Source organism: Protomyctophum bolini, assembly GCF_963924005.1.
Source record: "Protomyctophum bolini genome assembly, chromosome: 6".
Classification (NCBI taxonomy): domain Eukaryota; kingdom Metazoa; phylum Chordata; class Actinopteri; order Myctophiformes; family Myctophidae; genus Protomyctophum; species Protomyctophum bolini.
Genome location: NC_137867.1, coordinates 33,555,916 through 33,582,594, shown reverse-complemented (window position 1 = coordinate 33,582,594; position 26,679 = coordinate 33,555,916). Strand labels below are relative to the sequence as shown.

Below are 26,679 nucleotides of genomic sequence, written 5' to 3'. Positions count from 1 at the left end.
TTGGAGCCTTGAATCCGTAACTCAGAGAGTGTACAAATCAAACCCAATCGACTCGTTCCATTTGTACACTCAGAGTTAAATTAACATTGATTTTACAATATACATTGGGGTCCCAGAGATAGAAATGCCATCAAATGGGTGTCCGCGGTAGCCTGACACTCAGTGTGAAATCTCATTTCGTTTAACTACATTATTCAGACTGAAAACCCTTCCCACGGTAGCTGTTTCTAGGATGGGTGACTGCGCGTTGCTAAAGCGGATGTCTTCGGCGATTGGTTCACACTGACAAATCAAAATAGTAGAAAAACAGATGATATCGTTGTCAATGTGGCTAACCAAACAAACGCAGTCAACGAGCGCTACTACATTAGCATGTAAACAAACATTGTAAAATATGTCGGATGATGTTTCTAAAACCTGTTGTTTCTCTAAAACTATTTATCATAGGGCTATTTAATAGCCAGATTGATACGGTTGATACGTCACTGCAGTGGGGACAGCCATGTTTGTTTATGTTTGGTCCGGTGCTGTTGTTTGACGTCATCGCTGATTGGCCATAGGCGCGATATCAGATTTTCAACCGAGGCTAACTCCGCCATGGTCACCAGAGCCTAAATAGCAAGAACATAACTTTTTTTAATGGGTGTGGCTAGCGATTCAGGGGCTGGAGCCAGGCTATTTCCACAGGCTAATGATTGTCAATTTGGGGGTCCTTGAAATAAAGTGGTTGAGAACCACTGGCTTAGAGGATGCTTAAAGATACCATCATCCCAATGATGATAACCAACTAGCCAACCAATTCAAAACATTGTACAATATTAATAGTGTGGAGTTTCATGATCTACATCAGTGGTGATCTAAGAAAAAATAAATGGACCACTGCACGTGTTATTGATTCATAACTATTCAGGCTGAACGATCCTTAGCAACATCTCCAACCATAGAGGGAATCATAGGAACAAATTGCTCACTCCTCAAGGAGGCTAAACGGACTGTTGAAGAGGTGGTAACAATGAAGGGACAAAATTGGTATTGAATAAAATTGTAAGGCCAGTCCACCGCATGAGGACGAGGGATATAATGCATGCTTAAGGCACGAAAGCCTTTTTCAAAATTGTAGTAAATCAAGTCAATGAATCTCCATATTTTCATTTTGTTCGCACTCTTCTCACCGCTGACATTAATCTCAATTGATTTAATAGTCTGGAAACCATTACTGTCAGTCAGTCTAACGGGGTCTTTTTTACCGATGTTATCGCACACAATCTAAATGTGCCTTTTGAAGAGTTTCTATATGCCATACCCTGCTGTTAATTAAGACTGCCGTGGTAGACATTCAGTTTAGTGTCGTTTATAGTGAATTATTGATTGGAAATATCAGCACGCGTGCTTAAAATCCACTACTTCCCCGCACTCTCCCGTCGAGCATATGGTTTTGCACTCCATGAATTATTCAAACGGGGCTTTAGTTTTTTGGCCTATTTCTTATATTTTAAACCTTCTCCTAGATGGATAGGACCCACACAGAGTAGGCTGAAATTGTTATTCAGTCCGAGTCTGTGGAGTTTTCAATTGTGGGCCATTCCTCCATTCATGCTGGCAGAGCTTGTACAAAATTGTTGAACCACAGGAGGAAAAAAAAATCTCGACATGAGCAAGGTTTCTAGTCAGTAGTAATGAAAGATCAAAGGTTTCAATAAGTGAAAGGGGATCCAGATAGGGGGGGGGGGTGTCTTCCATGAGTGCTACTGGTAGTCGGCAATGTCGGCAAGGGTTGTGGAGTTGGATGGATGGAAATGGAATGGAAATATGTACAGTAGGTGTAGGTAGCCTGGCTGTATGAGCAGAGCACACAGGTATCCCCTTGACCCAGAGGACTGCTGACTCTAAGGGACAGGTGTAATTACTGTAGACTGCAAACTACAGTCTGGAACCCCTTTGGCTGTCAGAATCCACTTCCTGTTCTCCTTGCACCCACCACCTGCATTCACCACCATGGGAAATGACAGAACTTCAGGGGCATTACACCTCATCCAATTAAAATCCAACCTACTTCTCCTTCTTTGGCTCCATATTGCCTGTGTCGTTCCCATGTGGAGAACCTAATAGGTGGCCTTTCTTATAAATTGCTTCACGTTTTGATATTTTCTCATTTGGAAAATGATGTAGCCTATAGCTACCCGATCAATTGTATGGTATTAAAGCTATACAACTATGCCTCACACTGGGCATTGGTTTACAGGAACCAAAGCTGTTTTAATCGGCTTGGCTACAGGAAGAGTAATAAAAACCCTCAGTTGCCCAGCATGTGAACAGTTACAGCCTTTAATGATGAGCTATCCTCAGAATGTCTGCTGGCTATTCTAAGCAGTCGGGCCAGTACCCATACTCCTCTCAAAAAGTAGGCTAGAATGTCAACTGGGCTGCTTTACATGGTCAGGGGTGAAAAGCTGATTTTAATGGCAACACAACTGTTCCATTGTTCAAGTATGAAAATGAATGAGTTACCATGGCTGTCGGCTTCGCCCTTCATGTTAAACCCTAGCTGGGGAAAACAGGATTTGTTTAGTTCTCCCCTGTAGTGTATTTTCTTTTTTTTTTTGCTAAATGAGGTCAACCATTCCCATCAACAGTAAAGTAGTGTTTGGTGGTAGTGCACGATGGAAGCTGTTTGGAAGTGAAGGAGCCCATCTTTTGTTGAAATGCCCTTGAGCAAGGCACTGAATCCCAGCTTAAAAATACTGGCCAGTGCATAAATGTGCAACTTGGCCTCATCCTGCAACTGCAAGGTCTCAGCTTGTAATAATATGCAGAGGCCAGTGCAAGAAGGTGCATGTCTGTGTGGGATCCTGCAACTGCAAAGTCATTTCTGTAAATATTGTCTAAAGTTGTTTACTTTAGACATTACTGTAATTACTAGACATACATGTCTAGTCATTACAGTATGTTTGCTTGTAGTTAGAATAGCAGCAAACTAAAACAAGTCATAGGCAATTGTTATGGACGCCAAATCGCTCATTGGCTCACTGCAATTCTATTGTATTTTATCTTTTTCTATTGTCATTCTGTAGCCCTGCATCAAATCGGCAATATGGTGCTTTCACCTTTTTTTATCAAGCTTTTCACATTCCACAATTTCTCTCTAGCTGTCATTGTCAGTAAGTTGTCTTTCTAGTTTGACCCTCCTCTGCACAAGTCACATTAGCATTCCACGGTTCCAGTAAATCAGACTGGAAACATCCGTTCATGCTTTGCTCTCTTTATGGCATTTTACTGATCAAAGATTAAATAATCGCTGACTAGGATCAGAGCTGAGGGCCCACATTCCTGTGTGCTTTCTCACAGCTGTGGCCCACATCATCAATACAGTCCTCTACAAACATCGATGTGCAGGGTCAAATGTGACTTGAGGCTGCACCGCTGAATCCCATTTCCTCACAGAACCCCATTTTACTTATAAGCCAGTGATTCTCAACCTGTGGGCCGTGTGGGTATTGCAAGTCGCCCCCCTACGATATTAATTAAAGAGGAAAAAGGTAATGGTATTTTTGTTAAAACCTTGAAAAATGGGTTTTAATTGTGATGCAGATAAAACTAACTTAAAGTATATTAGTTTAGTTCCATTGATCCAAACTGGAACACAATTAATTGATTGATCAATAAAACATTGATCAGATTGAGAATGGACACCACCCATCTGGCCACTTCGGCTGCCGTGTTAATGCGTTAAGATATTTCCATGTGGGCCCTGATCCAGAAGAGGTTGAGAAGCACTGTTCTAAGCCACGGTGCTCTTCAAGCTGGCTCTTTATGTCTACCACGCATGAGAGCAGAACCATGGAAACATGCCAAAGGAAGTTATAGCGGGTTACGCCCTTTTGCATTCAAAGTCATATTCCTTTAATGTGAAACAGCACCTTGTTGCAAAGGAATTGCATTGCCGTCTTCCATCTGCCCTGCAGGTAGTGTCAGCCACTACTGAGCAGTGAGCATACCCCCGGGCCCCCCCCCTCTGTATCCCTGTATTTCTCATTGTTTCTTTATTTTCCATGGCAAAGATAATTTGTGTTTTCATCCGAATGCTGGCCCTTGCGAGTCTTGTTTTCTGCTCCAGTAGCACTTTGCTCTCCTAGGCTACCGTGCTGTGCATGTAACTTTGATCCCGTTCTCCCCTCTTCCCTCTCTCTAGGTAATATCAACGACTGCCAACTGCACTACTACTTCTTTTTGCTGGCGGCCATCCAGGGTATCACGCTGCTCGTCTTCCTCATCGTGTCCGTCAAGTACGACAAGGCGAAGGGCAGAGCAGGAAGTCACCGGCAGAGCGTTTACTCTTCCTGACCTCAGGGCTGACCCCTACAGCACATCCCTGTTTCCTTCCCATCACATTTGCATTGGGTCTGTTCATTGTGCCCATGCAGTGTCTTTAGGACCTACCTGCGTGATGATATTCCGTTTTTATTTGTTGGGTGGGTGGCTGTTGGATGACTCCTCAAATGCCCCCTTTACGCAATAACAAACATTCATTATTTCAATGTGAATTTCTTGTAAAGTAAACTTATTTAAACTTTGAAGCAGGGACGATTCACCGTTTTCTAGTGCTGATGGTTTTTGCAGCACCGGCTGGACACACGGGTACATTTGACAGCCTCATAGATTAATGGAGCAGCCACAAGGCAATTATCTAGGTTTTGTCATTTTTAATAACTCTGGTACACTCTTACCCTTGTGTGTTTACTCTCATTGCCTTTCTTAGATTATTTGCACTTGACTTGAGGAGTGGTGCCATACTGTATGAAGACTGCTTTCAGGTATTTTATAAATCATGGGAAACGGCCTTGGTATTTTTATTTGTTTTCTAGACCAGATTTATGTCTGTAGTAGGAATGGCCCTATTTTACAACTAACCTGTTTTTCCACCTTAATATGGTGATATGTTCCTGCCTGTGATTTCCTCGTAGTCATAAAGCCACAGTCTGGATTCTGTGTTTTTCCTTTTTAATGTACTTGAATATTAAAGTTTTATCTTGAATCAGATTATTATTCTTGGTTTAAAAGAGATTCATACAGTACGACTATGCAATCCAAACACCCAACAGCTGGTCACAGTGTGACAGTGAATATTTAACATGCTTGGACAAACAGCAACATGTGGGTGGAGATTCCCACATATCTGAAATGATAATTCAGTAATTCAGTTAAATAATTTAAATCACAGTGACTTTTTTGAATTTTTCTGGTTATTGTTTGACAGAAATGTTCTGAGATTTGTGATCCATCTGTTTTAGGGCTTCATGCTGTATAAATTAGTTATTATTAATTTAATTCAATTCTAAGAATAAGAATGAACTCAAGGTACAGAATAGTAATAAGTTATATTGCACATGTAAAACTGCCAGAGCTCAGTATTAGAATTGTTTACAAACTCCTGTGGGTGAAATAAAGTGCACACGTGACTAAACCTAAAAAGAAAACAGGATCTAAATGACAGTATACTGTATGTGATTCCTGTTTTAGAGATTTTTCTTTTTTGTTGGTTGGATATGTTTAGAAGTTTTGCTTATTTCTGATGATTTTTGTTAGTTATGTTTTGTTTGTCATCCTATTTTTTAAAGTTAATCCTGTTTTAACAATGCTGTAGCCGTGGGATAGGCTTTTTGGGTTACAATTTTGGTCATTAAAGTATAATCAAATATGACATGCCTTTTCACTTTTTATGGAACATACAGTATGGCACAGGCTTGCAAAGTGATTTAATGCAGGCCACGGGAGTGACCAGGCACCATCTGAGCCAGGTAATCTTGTGTGAGTTATACATAATGAGTTTCCCCACTAGGTTACTTACCCAAGATGTTTAAAGTGGTCACTGTGCTTGCCACTCCGTCACAGCCCTAAAGTGTATTTCATTCTTTAGCTTTTAACTCTTAGTACCATCATGGCAACCACAGGGCTTGTTTTTTCACAATTCTTCACTCCCTACACTGGTGACTTACCGGTACCTTATGTTCCGTGGGTGAAATATCAAGCAACGCCTCAAATAATGTATTGTGAATAAAATCTTGATCTTTCAGTGTTGGTTGTCTGACAGTAGATGACTAAAGAGCAGTCGGGCATTACAAAATGTTATAGCCCTGTCATGATTACTGTTAAGGTTTGCTGGTCTGCAGGCGCACAACATCACTTTAAAGTAGCCTGTATTGTGTCTTATTTGTCTTGACAGAACCAACAGCAAGCTGACTTTGAAAGATGCCGCAAATGCAGAGGTGCGAAGTGTCATTTTGATGAGGTTATGCATTTTTGTTTGATAGTAGGCGACATTTTTCTTTGCTGTTTCATCAGACAAAGATTGAAATTGGCGCACATCATTTATTACTGTGGAGGTATTCTAGCCTCAGTACTAGGAGCAGAGCCGTTTCCTATTGATGAAGCAGGTCGGACAACCCACACAGGCGTGACTGAGCAAGTGAGCAGGCAGCTTGATGGGAGTCCAACACAATACCCTCAGGTCATAATTCTTGTGTGGCGGCTTGTTTCTCACAACGAGAGGAATTTCTGACAGATCTGAGTGGTTATGGATGCAGTATCGCAAGGCCAATAACATTTGAGACATACAGTTTATGCTGGCTCCCTGATGTTTAAGGCTGATTTATAGTCAAGGGTTTAAGAGAACAGCAGAGCATTGGAGAGAGCAGAGCAATTTGATGAGGATGATCAAGGATATACCTCAATCATATAGTCATAGAAAGTATGTTCAATCTCACTTTTATGTCAAGCATGAACATTTTGTTAAATGGTGAGTATTATTCTAATCCATGTCCTTTGTTCTGGACCTATAATGTTCGCTTGATTCAGCTATGTTTGACCAGTCAAAGATGGAAATCCCTATGTATGTTTGTTCACTAATGACAGTGAAGATCTGAAGTTTGAAAACATTTTGTTTGGATAACAAATCAATGATTTTGGGATGTACCAGCCACTTGTTGGCATTTTTCTCGCTTCTATTTAGATACTGTAGGACAGAACACTGGAGGGAGGCAGAAAGAGGGGGAAGGACATGCAACACGTTTCCATCTAGTATGAGAGTATATTATGTTGTGGCTGACATACTGTCCTGTCACCTGCAGGCACAACCCCACAGAGAGAGTCTGCCTGACAGACCAAAGCTGGAAGAAGGTTCCACAGTTGAGGACCCTGAATGTTAAAGGCTCTGTCTCCGATTCTACTCTTATAATATTCAAGGAACCTCAATTAAACCTATATATGGGTTACTGGCAGGATACCAGTGTTCTAGCAAGCTTATAAAGCACAATGGGCACCATAAATTATGGTCATGCTTGACCTCTGTATTTTACAGGGAGTCAGTGCAGAGAAGCCAATGTGGGAGAGATACTGTATGATATCTTCTCCAAGTATCTGTCTACATGCAGCAGCATTTCGGACGAGCTGGAGAGTATTTAGATAATTATTGGGGCAGCCAAGTAATGAGTGACGACTTGAGTTGTGGTAATCCAGCCTGGAATACTGACCATCCCTAATCATGATAATGACATAATAATGACCATGACTAAGCATGATACTGACATAATAATGACCATGACTAACCATGATATTGACATGATGCTGACCATGATACCATTCATGATACTGGCATGATACAAATGTGTGATCTTTTTTTTTAAACAATATGTCTGGCTTTTGCAATGTTTCATAGGTGAGAAAAAAAGTATTACATCAGATGATGACTAATACAAATAATACTATTAGGCCTACTACTAAACTCTGAAGCCCTTTCACTCACACTGAAAAACCTGAAGTGATTTTCAGTTAATAAATCAATTAATTTTACTCTTCTACATCAGATGATGACTAATACAAATAATACTACTATTAGGCCTACTACTAAACTCTGAAGCCCTTTCACTCACACTGAAAAACCTGAAGTGATTTTCAGTTAATAAATCAATTAATTTTACTCTTCTACATCAGATGATGACTAATACAAATAATAGGCCTACTACTATTAGGCCTACTACTAAACTCTGAAGCCCTTTCACTCACACTGAAAAACATGAAGTGATTTTCAGTTGAGGTGTCTGAAGTTGTAAACGGTTGTGAGTTGCATTAACATTTTTAATTTGTAACTTAACAATATGACAATGAATTAGTACAAATATGTTTCATACAAATGACAAAACAATCAGTGGACGGGACACTGCAGGTAATTAAACCTGTTATTTACAGGTTGAAGAAAGCACACCTTGACATCCACACTCATTTACATACATTTCAACAGTAAAGTCACCTACAGTGTAAAATAAAAAAACGAGCTGTGAAAAATTAAAGTACTGTACCTACGCTGGAGGCTGACAACAGGAACAGGCTCTCCTTGAGAGCATTAAGCTGCAGTTGCATAGAATCCCCAAAGCATTGCAGCCATGCAGCTACTATACACATGGAACAACCTCCATGTGACCACACTAAAGGTACTGTACATTCTGTTATAGTATGTTGTTGAAAAGCACGATTTTCACCTTATTTATTGCCGAAAAGCATGAGAAACGACATACTATAGTATCGTTTTTCGACGATAAAAGACTGGGTGTAAGTATGTACTGTAGGACTAGTAGCATGCCAAAGTTTGTGCTATTGCCATAGAGAATGCATTGGGCGTTTAAGTTAAATAACTACAGTAAGAAACTACAAAACATTTTAAAGTTCCAGCATGTGTGCCCACAGTAAGCTGAATTATAAAAAGTGTGAATGGAGTTTCTAGGTGAAAGTGACTTTTTGACGTGCCATGGAGCTGGCAGGCAAACATGTCCACCGTAAGATGAACCTAAATGGGTTTGAATGGGGTGTAAGTATGTAGCATGCCAAAGTTTGTGCTATTGCCATAGAGAATGCATTGGGCGTTTAAGTTAAATAACTAAGAAACTACAAAACATTTAAAAGTAAAAAGTTCCAGCATGTGTGCCCACAGTAAGCTGAATTATAAAATGTGTGAATGTAGTTTCTAGGTGAAAGTGACTTTTTGACGTGCCATAGCTGCCATTGAGCCCCATTATAAATGTCTCAAATTTGAAAGCACATTTCTAAAACTATATGAAACAACAAGATTCATTCTCAGGCAAACGTGTCCACCGTGAGATGTTTTTAAAGTTTCAAAGGATTTCTACTTTCTAGGTGTAAGTATGTATAGTATTAGTGGGCTTATAATTGGCTTGTTTAATCTGAATCCAACATATATACAGTAGGCCTACATATATTTAAAAAAAAGTGTTTGTTCAATTTGAATTCATAAATGTATGCCTAGATACATATCACTATAACATTTTTAAACAATTATAAACATTGTTTGTTCAATTTGAATTAATTTCCTTTTTTTGTTCTTTTTTTAGTTTGTGAAAACGCATGATCAGCAAACTGATACATATCAATAACATTTTAAAACAATTATAAACAATAACAAACGTGAAAAGTTGAGTCATATATAGGCCTATACTTCAATGCAGCCAGATAACGTCAGTCAGTCAATACAAAATAAATAAATAGACTGTGTGTGTGTGTGTGTGTGTGTGTGTGTGTGTGTGTGTGTGTGTGTGTGTGTGTGTGTGTGTGTGTGTGTGTGTGTGTGTGCGTGCGCGCACTTTGCAGTGGGGCTGGGAGCAGGGGGGGGGGGTTGAGCTGCCGTGGGATCCATAATAACACACGTGCATGTATTTAAGTCATCAGGTCGTGCGCGGCGCGCGCCACCTCTTGGTCACACCACCACACACACACAGTGACGCACACGCTCAACAAGCTACGCTGCTACTATGCTAGTGTTTGTTAAGCCGTTTATTAAACACCTCAGAATGTAACTTAATTAGTTAATAATAGTCGACAGTGTTTTTACCAGGCTGTGAAAACTAAACGAAAAACAGCTTCTACAACAAGCTGATCAAACAAAGTTGGCCTGGCTGCCGCCTCCATCCAGTTTATCAAACTCAGGTGAGTGTTAAATTTGCATGTGTAGCTCAGCTCAGTGGTTTTCAACCTTTTTTATATCAAGGCCCATTTATTTATTTATTGGGCATTTGAGCCACGGACAACCATTTGATGACATTTAGCCTCTCAGACCCATTTGAGCCACGGACAACCATTTGATGACATTTAGCCTCTCAGACCCATTTGAGCCACGGACCACCATTTGATGACATTTAGCCTCTCCGACCCATTTGAGCCACGGACCACCATCTGATGACATTTAGCCTCTCAGACCGATTTGAGCCACGGACCAACATTTAATAGCATTTCTATCTCTGAGACCCCAATTTATATTGAAAAATCAATGTTTATTAATTAAATTCTGAGAGTATAAATGGATCCATTAGGGTCCATTTGGTTCCAAACGATCATTTAGCTGGGGACCCCCTAGAACTCCCTCGAGGACCCCAGGGGGTCCCCGACTCCCCGCACCCCACTTTGGGAACCACTGAGTTATAGAAGCATTGTTGTTTTGTATGATGTGATATGAAGCTTTTATTTATACTGGAGTATTTCAGATTTTCAATACATTTTACTCTTCTGCTCTATCTCAGAGGCTATTTTTTTGGTTACTTTAGTGTGTGTGTGTGTGTGTGTGTGTGTGTGTGTGTGTGTGTGTGTGTGTGTGTGTGTGTGTGTTAGTTTGGCTGTTTGGACATGTTGTGAGCTTGTAGATCTGCTATTTCTATACATTTCATACAAATCGTCCCCCTGGGTCTACAGTAGCCGCAATTTGCAACGCTAGATTTTTTTATCCATTTTGGTTTGCGATCTGCTTGTCTTAAACGACGTTAAACTCACCAACATTGCAGCTGTAGTCCAAGCTGTAGTCCTCTTTCAATCTGCCAAGCTTGTTTTTCATAAAAATCCACCGTAGAGATGTTATGAGCTACTTTCTGTCAAGACATCCTCTGCAGTTGATTCTTGTTGCAGTTTGGTCACCGGCCTCTCATCTGCAGTGTTGACACTGTGCTGAAGCTAAATGATATACCGGTACTTTACTTTATTTGTTTATTTGGACAGGACAATGCATATTAATGGACGTCACGTGGACGTAAATACACCGGATATAGCACAGTTGCTAATTTTCATCTGCAGTCCTCACAGTAAACACAAAACGGAAAAACAGTGGAATACATTTACATGACATTACATAGGGAACACAGCATAAAAAATAAATACACCTAAAATAATCATAGGCTGCAGCTTTGGTTTTCAAGCAACCATTTTTTCAGATTGTATTTAAAAGAGGGAAATGTAGCACAATCCCTTGAAGCCGAATGTTGTTTGCCGGTGCGGCACTTCGCAGTCTCCTTGAGTTGTTGCTCTGGTACTGATTCCCCTATCGGGCTTTCGTTTAATGAATTCACTTAGGGGGGGCGGGCACACAGCTCCTTTACACCTGACAGGGGGGAGTTTCCCTGGTTGGACGTAGCGCGTGGAAGGAACACGTTATTCCAACCAGTTCCTTTCCCCTCCATCAGGCGCCCCGGCTGGCCAGGGGGAGGCAGTTTAGAGACCAGGATTACTGCATGTTTTTGTGAGGGTACCTACCCTAGGGGACACAGGGAGAACATGCAAACTCCACACAGAAAGGCCCTTTCGCCAACCCCGCCTTCGGGTATGGGCACTGATGACGCGGAGGAGGAAACACGCCGCCAGCACCCACAGTGCCCCGAGCGGGAATCGAACCCAGGACCTTCTAGCTGTGAGGCAACTGTGCCACCGTGCCCCTTCCATGTAGGGTCTTGTATATGACCCCGACCTGTTTGAAAATGTTAAAGTTATCAAAGCTAAAAAAATTGATCAATGATGATATGAGAGGGGCTTCCTGTCAAACACCTTGAGCGCACTCTTGTAGAGCTGTTCTATGGGTTTGAGAGTAGTCAGTAGTCACACCTGTGCAAGACCAGTTTGTGAAACAGTATTCAATGTGTGATACGATCTGGCCACTCCAGATCCGGTGTGTGGGTCACCGGCCTCTCATCTGCAGTGTTGATGCTGTGCTGAAGCTAAATGATGTATGTGTCACGGCCTCTCATCTGCAGTGTTGACACTGTGCTGAAGCTAAATGATGTGTGTGTCACGGCCTCTCATCTGCAGTGTTGACACTGTGCTGAAGCTAAATGATGTATGTGTCACGGCCTCTCATCTGCAGTGTTGACGCTGTGCTGAAGCTAAATGATGTGTGTGTGTCACGGCCTCTCATCTGCAGTGTTGACGCTGTGCTGAAGCTAAATGATGTGTGTGTGTCACGGCCTCTCATCTGCAGTGTTGACACTGTGCTGAAGCTAAATGTTGTGTGGGTCACCGGCCTCTCATCTGCAGTGTTGATGCTGTGCTGAAGCTAAATGATGTGTGTGTGTCACGGCCTCATCTGCAGTGTTGACGCTGTGCTGAAGCTAAATGTTGTGTGGGTCACCGGCCTCTCATCTGCAGTGTTAACCAGTCCACTTGTCAGTCAGTTTGCACTCTTCAGGCACAGACAGACAGATGGACATCTCCATACACAGTATGGGCACAAAAGGGACACAGACAGATGTTTAAAACGGTTATTATTAGGTTTCCAAGTTGCATCGTTCTCAAGTAGGCCGGCGGCCGACGGGCACGTACAGGTGTAGTCATTTCTAACACTTGTTTTTACACTTTTTTTGTTTGTTTATTTTTAAAGGAAAATGATGCCTGCTGCCCTTGATGTCTGGAATGCTCCTTGGGAACGCCGGGGGTAGGGTCGAGGGTCTCCCCTCCAGGACAGTGATCTTGAGACGTCGAGGGTCTCCCTGCCAGCCAGGACAGTGATCTTGGGACGTCGGGGGTAGGGTCGATGGTCTCCTCGCCCGGGCAACGATAGTGGGCGCGCTATGTTGTCTGGAATCCCCAAATGTACCCCTGGAGCCTGGGTACATTGAGGTACATTAGGCCCGTCACAAGTATTAATACATTATTTAAATTACAATAAAAATACATGAATAGTGAAAGTATCAAATCTACGAGATCAAAACTGTTTTGAGCTCCTAGATCGGCAACTTCCACTACTTCACAACATCGGAATGAGTATGACGATTATGACTATTATCCCAAAAGTATTGCGATTATCACAAATACTTTGTGATGGGCCTAAGGGTGTGTGTGTGTGTGTGTGTGTGTGTGTTGAATCTGTTTTTAATTGGCCCGACGTGTAATCTACGAGCATGTTGAAAAATTGGGGCCCGACGTTGACAACGATGCTGGATCTATGTCAGCTATAGTGTAGTTCTCCCCGGGGTATGGGTTGAATCTGGGATAATCAGGCCATGGGCAGGCGGGTCGTGCAGGAACTGGGTTGTGCAGGAACCGGGTCGTACCCAGCAGTCCCTCATGCGACCCCCGTCCAGTGTGCTCTGCTACCCGGCCTCCCGTACCTCGGTTTTCAGCCTAGTTTTCTTTCTCTAGTTTTCGGTTTCAGCTGGTTGACGTCACATCTCTTCACATCGCTTCAAAGTACCAACTGTTGAATATGTTGTTTCCTTCCCGCCAGGTTGGCCAAATGTTTTCCCTATCCTGTACTTTCCTTCCCGCCAGGTTGGCCACATGTTGTAGTTTCGGTTTGATTAACCCCCTTTTGTAGTACTTTCCAGGTGGCAAACATTGAATTTGTGTCACTCTTCTAGTGACATAAATTAACAGATATTAATTAGTGCAGCTCCGTACCGTATTGCCCTACATAGCTATTAGGATGTTGTGGTGGTGTGGATGTTAATGCGTGCGTGTGTGCGTGTTTGACCAATTTAATTTCTTCAAGACAATCTACAAGCCAAAATAGCCGTCGGGCACCGGCAGTTGTGAGGCTGCTTTAATAATTAGTTCTAAAAGCATGTCTTTTTACGGGGATCACTATTGATATGACGGCTGTCAGCTGATTTTAATAGTATTAGTAGACGCATATACTGTATGTCTGAGTAGACCCGCATCCATGTAAGAGGGCTAAGGAGGCGCAGCGCAAATGTAATGGCAGCGTACAAGGTTCACATGCGCAAAAATAACAGATGTACAAGTTATCGACAAGGAATGGTATGTACGGTATGGTACACGATGTAAGCTTGTAGATCTGTTTATTTTAAGCATGCGCCGACGCCGCCACGCAAAGTTATGACGAAGCCTGTGATGCATGAGACTTCATGCGAGTTTCTTTCAACTTGTGTACCCTCCTTTGTTCTGTCAGAATCTGTCATTGTGTGTGTGTGGGTGGGTGGGCGGGCGCACATGGGGGGAGAGACCCGATATATTTATATGGGAGAGAGACAGAGAAATATTTAAAATCATCCTGTCTCACTCTAGCGCACGGCCGCACGTATAGAGAAATAGCCAATGGCGCAAATGTTTGTCTTGCAAAACCGGCAACACAGCAAGAGAGAGGAACTTATGCACAGTTTGCACACACAAACGCAAAGACTTATGGTCCAAAGCATGAGAAACGACATACTGTATATACTGTAGTATGTAGTCGAAAATCATGGAAAAAGACAGTAGTATGTTGCTTTTTATGGTTTTCGACGATTCAAAAAAATAATTGAAATCGTGAAATACAACATACTATACTGTAGTAGCCAACTGTCTGTAGCAGATGCAAAAGATCAGCATACCACACAACAGCGCCAAGGCACATAGCAGATGCCTCCTGCTGGTGCTTTTGAGTTTTTCTTTTTTATTCTAGCCATGACATTTTTAAAGCATTCCGGCATTGAAATATAGGAGCAACAGGACTTGAACACAGAATCTCTGTACTGAGAAAGTGATCATTAGACCACTCTGCCATCACTCAGACACTGTCAACCCAAGTCTCTTGGTAATTTTGAAGTGATCTTCTTCACTATAATTTTGGTACTGTACGGTACTCTGTAGGCTACATTCGTACTGTACTGTACTGCACGGGTACTGTACTCTGTAGGCTACATTCGTGTGTGTGTGAAAATAAGTAGAAAGTAGCCTACTCATTATGCATGTCCCATTTCACAAGTTTTCAGTGTTTTGTAATAATAATCAAAATCTAGTCAAAGTATTGGAAAAGTGCAAATACCACAAAGCTGTACTTAAGTACAGCATTTAATAAATGTATTTGGTTGGTACATTGGTTTTATTCTTTTAATTGTTTTTTCTAAATATTTTTTCTTGTTCCCCCGCCTGGCCCCCACACATGTAAAGCGTCTTTGAGTGTCATGAAAAGCGCTATATAAGTCCCAGATATTATTATTATTATTACTTCATTACTTTCCACCACTGCCTGTATGATGAAACACTGGCAGACGTTCATGAGGGTGTTCATGTAGTTGAAGGATAAGCTGTCATAATCGATGTTAATTAAGATAAGCTCATGCAAGCACAACATCATTATGCATTCATTATCAGCATTTGCACACTGTATTTAGGATCTACCTATGTGTCCCTTTGTCCATACGCACTGAGAAGCATTGTGCATTTTGCTTTGGGAGATGAACGAACTTGACATTCACAGTCCTTTGGTATTGTGCAATATGGGATATGGGGTCAAATATGCTGGTCAAAATACAAATTGGACAATTTGGTCAAAATGTAATGTTTGGAGTTGATTTCAGAAACACTGCGGAAAGAAATATGTAGAACAACATTGATGATGCGGGACCAACACACTGTCAATAACAATGTGTGTAACATTTAAAGCCTGCACACTGGGTCATGCTCCAAAGCTTAAATATATATTTTGGTTCCTTTTCAGTACACCATTGGAGCTTTGGAGCATGACCCAGTGTACAAACTATTCTCCTTTGTGGAGTCTGACCTCAGCCCAGCACTTGTTTTTTAGTGAGTGGATGTACGTGCTTTATTATTTGTTTCTGAAAAGAAATTAATTTGGACTTTTATATGTTATCGACTTATCGTTGACTCCCATAATGTGCTATTCTTTATTCTCTGTTTATTATAGCACTGAATTGTGGGTCGGGGACGTGACAGTGAGTTAAGCATGTCCATTGGTGAGATGATCTGCAAAATAAACAACCCTAAAAAGCTTTAACGGCACACATCCATCTGGATCTATGAGCATGAGCCTTTGTTATTGGATGCAGACTCTGTGGTGTAAAACATCCCATTTGTGGAGTCCCCTAAGAGAGAACACGCATCAGGATGCATCTTATTCAGTTATGATGAAGAATACTCTTGCTATACAGTAGATCTCTGTGGCCTGCTGGCTTTCCCTTGTTTTCCCATTTGTTCATGATGTCTTTGCAGTCAGGTGGAAACCTTCTATGTAAAAAAAAACGTTACTTTCAGGAAATGGAAAAAAAGAACCTGTGTTCCAGTGGATCCGATGTAGGCTTTTTTTGATTTAAGTATTTATTAACAGTTTGCAGAATTACAGTAAAAACAATATACACTTCTACAGTATTTAGCCAAAGAACAGAACAGGAATTCATCATAACGGGAAAAGAAACATATACAGTGAGGGGAAAAAGGGTTCAGATTTTACAGAGGCCAGTTTCGAATTGCAGCCGTCTGTAGGTGCCCTTTCAGAGCGGTTTTGAAGGAGTCATGGGATTCACATGTCTTAATGACTGTTTGTAGGTCGTTCCACATTTGGGTGGCATAGAATCTGGGTTTCACTTGCACATGGTTTGTTGTACTCACTCTGGTGTTGTGCGTGTGGACTTCACTGACATTAAGGAAGTATTTAGAACATTTAGGTACATGGGTATCTTGGTGGTGTATCCTAGGCCTAGTTATAATTATTTAGAGCAAAACCCAACACTTGTTGTTCATTTGTTAATTCATATAAAACCCACAGACACTTAACAACTTTCAAACTGGCATCCTCCTATGTTATTATAGGTGACATATTTCAAAGCAAAAAAATTGTGAAAATAACAACAATTTTAACAAGCTCACAATGTGTCACATTGCAACGTGTTAACATTAAATGTCCATAGACTTGGCTGCCACATGACGTAATTTCGGAAAGCCATGCATTAGAGGGGCTAACGGCGACCCTCAGAAAATATAGAATGATGAAATATGGAGATACAAGGTTTCTGCCTGACAGTGATGATACAGTACGTTGCTCTGCCATGGTCCCCCATCAGTCCTCCTGCTAGGCCTATACATCTACTGTATATAACACCGTGCTTCATCTTCCTGCTGAAGGGCTTTGCCAGTCACTTGTTCATTGCCTTTGGGCATTTCAGTCATCACTGCTATTATTTCATTGTGTGTGCGTGCGTGTCCTGGGCATGGCGTTAAACTGCTCCGTTGTAACTAGTGACTAGTGGCTTCGATATTCATGATTTTAATTAATATCGGTATCGGTGCTAAAAACAAATAATCGGAAAGAAATAACCGATTATTATATTTCTCATGAAATATACCAAACCAAACATGGTGAAACAACCACTTTCATTGAAAATCCGGTGCTCCCTTTTATGCCCATATATCTGGAGTTCTTTGTAAAGCCCCATTCAGACCGAAGAAGCAGAAGCTAGCTTCTGCTTCTTCGTCCCATGTTATCTCTATGCAGAACAGCTTCTGCGTTTAAAAGCTGGAACAATAGCTTTTTTTTGTTTTTGCTTTTTTTTTTGCTCACCGGAGCTTAACTTTAAAGCAGCTTTTAAAAGCTGGAGCTTTAAAAATCTGCGTGTAGCCAATCAGAGCACAGCGTGGTTTGAGGAGGCGGAGTTGAGCTCATTTTACAAAACCGAAAACCCTCTGGAAAGCTGTCCGACCCAATTGTCCGCATTAAAAAATAAACCTTTTGAATATGGGCTGTATATGAAATATGAATGGATATTTGGCAAGACCATAGCATATTTTGTGATAGAAATTAAAGTTTATATGAGAAACAAGTTGTCGAAGCGGTGAAAACAGGTTGTGTTCCGTGTGCCGTCGCGAGTGTCACGTTTCTGGGGACAAGTCATCGTGCATTCACCCCCCCCTCCGGTTCTCATCGAAGCTATGGATGGACTACTGAACTGAACTCTCCGGAACGCTATCCGTCGCTGACGCTGATTGTGGACTAAACAGTGCACACACACACGGTTGATAAATTAGCAGATATAGATAGATAGACAAACAACTAAACAATAGTTGTGTCGGGAGTTTTCGCCAAAACCTTCCCCGAGAAGAGGGAAGCAGCAGCCCGCTCTCAGCGCGTTTCTGTGCCGATCCTCGTGTGTCTCTCGGTAGTATGTTGAAGCTTTTGCGCCGTCAATCAATACCTTTAAAATAAATAATTAATAGCCTTTATATCAGTTGTATGTACCCCCCCCCCACACACACACACACACACACACACACACACACACAGTACACAGTACAGTAGTCCCCAGTACTGGAACGCCGAGGAGAGCTGTGCTCGGAGACGATTTGCGGGACGTTTCCTCGCACTAAAATTAATTGCCCTTGTCGCGGGACCTCGCCCTGAGCACAGGGCGTTGACCACTGGTGTACGCTCCTCGACACCCAGTCTCAACTTAGGGGGTCCTCCGCGGGCCGGGCCACAGGGTCCAGAAGTCGGTCCACTTTCGTGTGTGTGTGTGTGTGTGTGTCGCTGCATTGTATGTTGATTGTTGAAACGTGGGCACCGTGAATCATACCTTTAAAAAATAATTAATAGCCTTTATATCAGTTGTATGTACCCCCTCTATTTATGCAATATGTTGCCCATGTTTTGTGATTGGTTTGCTGCGTTCTGAATCGATAAACCAATCGCATATATTTATTTGAGGGAATCATTTCAGACAGCGCCGAGATAGGAGCTCCCTTCCACGGGAGACTTGGGACTGAATGTCCGGAAATCGCACGTAAACATAAGCTGTTTTAATTGCTTTTACGACGTGCTGGATACATACAATTGTATTTCTACGGTATGCTCTTTCTAAATCAACATTAACATTACATACAGAGCCGCCATTTAAAACAATGCCCGGAGTGTTTCGCTCGTGGCCTAGGGGGGAGAGGAGAGCGGAGTGTGGGGGGGAGACATGAACACTGAAGACGGGGAGGATTGAGATCCGGTCCGTTCGGTTATTTACAAACAAGTTTACCAAGATTATATTATTTATTCATCCATACATAGGTTATGATGTAACTAAATATATCATTATTTCTCCTCTACAGTCGCTATTTTACATTTTAGACTTTCAAATGCGCATCTGCTCAAACTGCCCGTCTCTCGTCTCAAAGCCAGACAGCCAGTCCAGGCAGCTTGAGTGACAGGTACCTTGTACACGCCCACTTTCTCAAAAAAAAGCTGCGTCTTTCTGAGTTCTGCTTTTGCTTTTTAAAGCAGCTTCTTCAATGTGAACGGAGCTTAAGGCATGATAGGGATATATGCAGGATATATGCAGCCAGCTTGTGGAGTTCTGTCTTGTGTCAGGTCCAAATATGGAGTGCTGTGAGGTCAGAACAGGCCAGCTCCATATATGGACGCTGGGCATGGGCCCGGTCCAGAGCCCGGGCAGAGGCCTTTTTGGCGCGGTTATGGACAATCACACACACACACACACACGTCACACACACGTCACACACGCACACACACACACACACACACACACACACACACACGCGTCACACACACACTTGGTGCATTCATAGATAGATCAATATAGATATTGAAAATTATATATATATATATGCTGCTACAGTACATGTTTGCACTGTAGCAAAAAAAAGCTGCAATTGATGGAGGGGGGAAGTGTTACTGAAACAATGTTGGAGCTTCTTGCACCAACAAAAAATATTTTTTTAACTTTAATTAATCGGCTCATAATATCGGCTATCGGCTTTTTGATTGTCCACTAATCGGTGATCGGATATATCGGCCAAAAACCATATCGGTCGATCACTAGTTGTAACTACCATCGTCAATGTAGTAGGTGCATGGATGCATTTGCAATTTCTGTAACTTGCATACAAGAAGGCACTATTCACCAGTGGAATCTACCAACAGCCAACGCTACCTGAACAGCTTACTGGGAAGAGAGCGGCCTTCCAGCGGTATGTCCGTCCGCTGTCGGACTAACCCCGGAATAGCAATGGGTGGACTTCCAAGCACATGCATGAGAACAACTACAGAGAGCACTTTAACACCAAGCAACAGTGCAAGACTCAGAACTTTGTTTCCTGTGGTGATCCAGCCGAGGACATATATACCCACACAGACTGGTTGTTTCCTGTGGTGATCCAGCCGAGGACATGTATACCCACACAGACTGGTTGTTTCCTGTGGTGATCCAGCCGAGGACATATATACCCACACAGACTGGTTGTTTCCTGTGGTGATCCAGCCGAGGACATGTATACCCACACAGACTGGTTGTTTCCTGTGGTGATCCAGCCGAGGACATGTATACCCACACAGACTGGTTGTCGGAAGGGTTTCGACAACTTGGGATGCCCGCCCAAAGACGAGGCAGAAAGGCTGTCAAGGTGTGCCATCTCTGCTGCCTATGGCGGAGCTGCCACTGCTTGTGCCCATGGAGTGCTCGTGTGTGTGTGTGTGTGTGTGTGTGTGTGTGTGGGGTACTGTACTGTACTGTACTTGAATGTGTATGTTGTTTGCAATACCCCAGGGGTCAGGTGTGTTTACAAGAGACTGATTTTAGCATCATGATGCGGGTCCTGTTTATGAACAATGTTTTTGGTCTCTTCTTTAGATAATGGTCAGAATAGAAGGTCAGACTGACCATGACAGCCGCTCCAATCCTTTGTTGCGCGCGCGCATGTGCGTGTTTGCGTATAAAAGTGTGTATGGAGTTAAATGAAAGGAATTCAAAGGAAGCAGCATAAATCAAACGGTGAATGAACATTTGGAAATTGAAAATACAGGCCCTGCAACGTTAGACCACAGGGAGCCAGCCATTAGTGAGAGTTTGTTGGTCTCACATCATCAATTTAATTAAAAATCCATTCAAAACGATGGCCTGGGGAAGCCTTTTTTTTTTAAAGTCCAGACTTCAAGGCCAATGAAAACAAGTTGTGCGTCTCACTCTTCCAAGACCTGAATTGGGCACAATCACTGTATCTCCTGTTGTCACGCAGGTATGAGCACATGTCAAGAAACGGGTCTCACGGGGGTATGAAGCCAGTGGGCTTCTAATGGGCTGTGCAGCTCTGTCCCTGTGTGACAAGGCCAGAGCCACCGACCATGGTCAAAGAAAGAAAGTCACAGTGGTGTGTTAATTACACAGGGCCCTACATCAATCATGCCCCTTGAGGCTGACACTTAAATTCCTCCTAGGTCTGGGCTGGCTCTCTTCGCCCTTCACAGTCCACAGACAGAGCACAGCCACAGTCCCAGCACACTGCGCACCGCGCATGGTCCCCCATCAATCCCCTTCCACCACTGATAGAGCCACAGCACTACTCAAATCACAGTGGGGGGAGCGAGGAGGAGAGCGCCGTACAGGAAAAAAGCATCATTTTTCAGGGGCTGAGGAGTAGCCAAGACAGAGACAAAGAAGCAAGGATGGCAACAGTGTTTTCTCTCATTCTCTGTTTAGTGTGTGTGTGTGTGTGTGTGTGTGTGTGTGTGTGTGTGTGGGGGGGGGGGGGGTGTGGGGGCGGGTCGGTAGGTAGAGGTTGGGATAACTTAATTTGGGTGTTTTAGTTTACCCCCCAGAGCAGATCAATAGGGAAACAGTTGGTGCAGGAGAAAGGGACATGCAGTCCATGAACTTGAGCTAACTAAATAAAGAGATGAGGACAGAATGCAAAGCTCTCGCAAAGGTTTCAGGAGGAGTTCTGTTCAGTACACAGAATGGTGTTTTTAACCGTGCTCTGAGGTCAGTATCATGCTTGCTAAGGAAGGACTCAATTACATACGTCATGAAAGGTGTTCTCTATCACACTAATGGACATGAAGACATGGAAATAAATGTGAACAGTAACATAAAAATGTCAAAAGACCAGTCCAGTTGAAGCCTGAATAATATATACTCTCAAACAAACCAAACTGATGCGAAAATGGATAATACCAAGAGAGAGAGATTATTAACTTGAAGGTTCTAAGGAGGAGCCGAAGTCCTCTACAGTGTCTAAAATACCGGGCGCGTCTGGCACATTATAGTTTCTTGAGCACTTTCTCTTGAAATGAAATAAAGTTGGTTCAGCACGTCGATCAAAGGTCCATAGGTGTAAAGCAGGATGTGAGTCTCCTCCTTGTTCTGGTCACAGACTCTAAATGAATCCAAGGTGACTTCTCAAACTTCCCATGCATTGTATCAAGCAGTAGACGCATCATAGCTTGTCCCTGATCCACCTGAGGATATTGTTGGAGCAGTCATGATGGATGCTGGTTAACAATCTGATTCAAGGTGCTGTACAGTACAAGTAATTGAACCACAGCAGTTAACATAATATAAACATTCACCTGCTTGCTGAAGGATAATGAAATACAAAAAAAACAAACATTCATTGAGCGAAATGCAATTTTTCACCCGAACAGCTTTAATTTAGGGACATTTTAGGAAGATGATGTTGTTTATGCAAGTATGTGATTTATTTTTAATTTTTGTTGAGGAAATTAAATCCCCCAAAGAAATATCGGCCTCCTTGCCTCCGTTCATTTCTCACTTTACAATCCCTGTGTGTTTTGCCTTTGATAGGAGCCACAGGAAATGGCACACAAGCTTTGTCATCGTCAATAACTTGTTTCTGCAGGCTAAAGGGACAGAGTTTAATGAGACTATAATTGGAGGCTTTGTCTAAAGCTGTACAATAATTTAGTTTTAAGGGGTCACGGAAGAAATGCCACCATTAGCACGCGGTCCGGTCATTATTCAGTTTAATAGCCCTTTGATACACAGTGGTTGTCATGTTTCTGTACCGTGTTCTAATAGGTGCTGACGGAAGCATAAATGGCCACAATCTTGCCTGAGTTTAGCACCACGAAGCCAAAGATGCATCATTATTAAAGACCGTCCAGCTCCTTGTAATTGAAACACAGTGTGTATGTACTGTATAGTGTATGCAGTTACAGTTGCAGCATTAAAAGAGCTGCAAATTATACTGTGACCCAAGGGTAATGTGCCACCTCGGAACAATTTTTTAATAAATAAATATATATACGCACTAGGATAATGAACTTGTTGCTGGCGTGGCTACCCTTCCTCAAACACATTCCTCAGTGTGTCAACAAAATGGCTAAATTGTACATTAGAGGATGGAAAAGTTCCCAAACTTTTCCATGCCTTTCGAACATTTTGAAAAAAAAAAGTGTTTTTGAAAAAGTGTGGACAATAATGACATCTATTAGCTTTGATTCCCCATCGATGATGTCACTGGTAGGCGGAATTCTGAACTGTCCACAGCCCTCCTTTGAGACACAGAGTGAGTAGACAACAATGGTACCATATTATAATGATGGTCAATAAACGCTAACACACACACAAACATGATACTGTTGTATATTCTTTAAATGATATGAAAATACAATATACAGAGCAACAATACAATGCCTTGGTGGAGGATCGTTCAGTATACTATATACATAGCAAGTGTTTGTCTCTTCTACTGTGTTGTGAAGGATGAGGGTGAACCAAGTTGTGCCTTTCGCTTCAAGTTCAACCACATGCAGGGCTGTCTCTTCCCAACAGTGAGGAATCTGGCTTTGCAAAGTCATATCCAAAATGTTACAAAACAGCCTAAACACACCTTATACAGTATCTACCTAGTCACATTACATCCTTCAGAGTTCAAAGTTAACGCAGATCTGCCCTTAGAACGTTGTTTGAGTCATTTAATTAATGAAAACCCCCAATTAATTAAATTGTGATAAAGAGATAAACAAACGGTCAAAAATACAACCTGACATCCTTGTTCGTGGACATGTCATTTGCCATTAGTCCTCTCTGGCATGAGGACTTTTCTTTTATTTTCCCGTCTTGAGTTCAATGACCCTTTGGCAGTTTAGTTTGTTTCAGAAAAACAAATTAGCTCCTTTTCAACTACCTATGGGTCCAGCATCTGTCTGTCCACTAGGCCCACCTTTCTTTAAACAAAGGCATAAAGGTGAGTTTGCTACAGAGTCCACTAGGCCACCTCTTTTAAAGCACTGTCGTTTAACCTTTCCATATAATTGCGAAGCTCCTTGGAGTCACCCAGTTCCATGTCTTGACACACCCACTTAATGTCATGGCTGTGGCTCACGCTGAGCGTGCTGACCGTGGGGAAGCCATTGTCTGGCGGGATGGTGGTGAAGGTGGTGAATTTGACTCGCTTCCTCTTGGTCGTGGGCGAGTCTCCTTTGCTGTCCTTGGCCACGCAGCCCGCGTCTGCGGCCCGGTGAACCTGGCCCTGCACATTCTTCTGGGCGGAGCCCCCGTTGAGCAGGTGGCTGCCCTCCTCCAGCCCACCGCTGGACTCCATCATGGACGTCTGCTCCTCCTGCTGGGGCGACAGGCTGACCTGGCTCTCCAGCAGCTCGGCCTCGTTCCCCAGCCACACCCAGTCGTGGGCGTGGTTCATGCTCTCTTGGCCCTCGATGGACATCTCCTTGTGGCGGTACTTGAGGGTGTAGGAGATGCAGTTGATGAGAAAGACCAAGATGGCCAGGCAGAAGACGCCCAGTAGGGCGTACATGCCGATCTCCAGATCCGTGAGTCCCCGGGCTGTCTGTATGAGGTCATCGTCCATGTTGCGGCCCCGTGGGAGATCGACTTGCGCCGGAAAATCGGAGAAGTCTATGGGAATATTCTGGCCGCTGTCATCAGACAGTCTGTCGCCGTTGGGCCTGCGCATGATGCCGCTTTTAGTGGTGGTGGCCCTCCTCAGTACCCCGTCCTCCACGTCAGAGATGGAGCTGCCATAGTAATGAGAGTCTATGCCTGTCCTGTCCTGAGATGGGGACAATCTAGCCCTGTTCTCCATGTCATCTCCCTCCGGGCCATAGTCGCTGCCCCCTCCCCTGGAGCTGTCAGTCTGGCCAAACTTGACTCTGACATTGCAGTTCCCTGCTGCCAGGATGCTGCGGCGCTTGAACTTCTGGCAGACCTCGCAGACGGTCATCTCCACCCTGACCAGCAAGCCCTGGCCCTCTGCCTCTGTCACAATGACAGGCCACTTCCAGGAGGGGTCCTGTTGTACAGTGACAACCTCCTCGTCCAGGGAGGTGGCTGTCAGGATGAAGAAGTCAGGGTTGTACAGGTCTAGTGGCGCCATGGAGCCATCACTGAACTGAAGCCAGGCACTGATCAGGGCCTCCTGTGCGCGCACACACACACACACACACACACACACACACACACACACACAGTTAGTATGCAGACTGTAGGCTACATACAGCAGTATGGATGCAAACACACAAATGGAAGGGGAGTGGAAAAGAGAGGCGAAAACTAAATTTACTTGAGTAAAAGTATGACCTAGCTAGTCCTCATATTATTATTTAATTTTTTTAAAGATCATAGCAAAGGAATAGTCACGGACTGCAAAAAATCACCAATAGATCTAGAAAGGACCAATTTGTTTTCAATAGACAGACTGAAAACATTTTATAAACGGCAGACCAATTTTGGCATTTGATATTTCAGCATCGATCAGGTTGAGATAAGGACACTCAACACTCGGTGTATATTATTTTGTTCAGACCTCCCACTATAAGTTAGGGTCAGAAATATTAAATTAATGCTGTTCCAACAGGGATAGTGCTAAAGCACATTATTATAGCATATTATAGTGCATAATTTGAACAAGAATGGCATTTTAATAGTAATACACACACAGATGGTATATATGTTACAATGTATAATGTTTCCATTTTACATACTGTTCTCCATAACTTAATAACGAATACTGTAAATCTAGTATACTGAGCTACATCAGTGCTACTACTCTGTGGGATAAGAGAGAGAGAGAGAGGGAGCAGATTAAAAGATAGGGGGAAAAGATCAGACCGTAACATTAAAGAAGAATTCATGCGAATGGAGGATTTGCCGTACACGAGCATCTTAAGACCTTTTCTCACGCCGCAGTTTCACAGTTTGCCTTTTAATATTGCCAGAGGACAAATCCCTGGGGCCACGGGGGGAAGATCCCCACAGCGCTCCGCCAGTGCTCCCTAATTACTGACACAAGAAGACGTACTGCGCTGCCTGCTTATCTCTGCATGGACATTTTGTCTGTGATGGGGAAGATAAACTACTCTTCACTGTCCTTCCTCGCCCTGGGGGGGCGATCAAATGGGCCACAATGAAGGAGGGAGGGCAAAATGAGAGATGAAAGCAATGATAGGATAGTTTGGCCCTGCTGTAAGTCATGTTTTTGCTACAGAACTTTCAGTGCTACTTTTGCATGCTCGCAGAGATTAAGTATACAGCTGCAGTTTCTATTCGATGCCCAAGGAAACACATGCTGTCACATTTCTAGCTTTCAAGGTTCAGAGTTAAGAGGGTTAGGAATGCAGTAGGACAAACAACACGTGTGTGCGCACTGTGCGTGAATATAAGCGCATGTGTATGTATAAGCACATGTGCTGAACACACAGCTGAAATTAAGTCTTTTGTTTTGGAAAACCGTAATCAACTCTGTGGAGTGCACAATTTAGGCTTCAGCAGCTCCAGTACAGTATGCAAATGGCTGTCTTATTTCAAAGAGCCGTCAAACTAAATGCAAATGATGAATAGTTGGAGGCAAAGAAATCTAGCATTATAT

At 42.8% G+C, this 26,679-nt stretch overlaps 2 protein-coding genes across 3 annotated transcripts in view; one reads left to right on the top strand and one right to left on the bottom strand.

Annotated features, from left to right (window-relative positions):
• The window catches only part of slc15a4 (solute carrier family 15 member 4), a 39,250-nt gene extending 33,177 nt beyond the window's left edge, over positions 1–6,073 (top strand). For both annotated transcript variants that reach the window (XM_080766844.1, XM_080766843.1), the window contains exon 9: positions 4,190–6,073. In XM_080766844.1, coding sequence (XP_080622970.1) covers positions 4,190–4,341 — 152 coding nt within the window. In that variant the 3' untranslated portion in view covers positions 4,342–6,073. The remainder of the gene's footprint in view (positions 1–4,189) is intronic.
• Positions 6,074–23,775: 17,702 nt separating this feature from the next.
• Positions 23,776–26,679, bottom strand: part of LOC308316448 (transmembrane protein 132C) — a 170,571-nt gene continuing 167,667 nt past the window's right edge. The window contains exon 9 of the mRNA XM_080765084.1: positions 23,776–25,230. Within this exon, the coding sequence (XP_080621210.1) occupies positions 24,061–25,230 (1,170 nt within the window). The 3' untranslated portion in view covers positions 23,776–24,060. The remainder of the gene's footprint in view (positions 25,231–26,679) is intronic.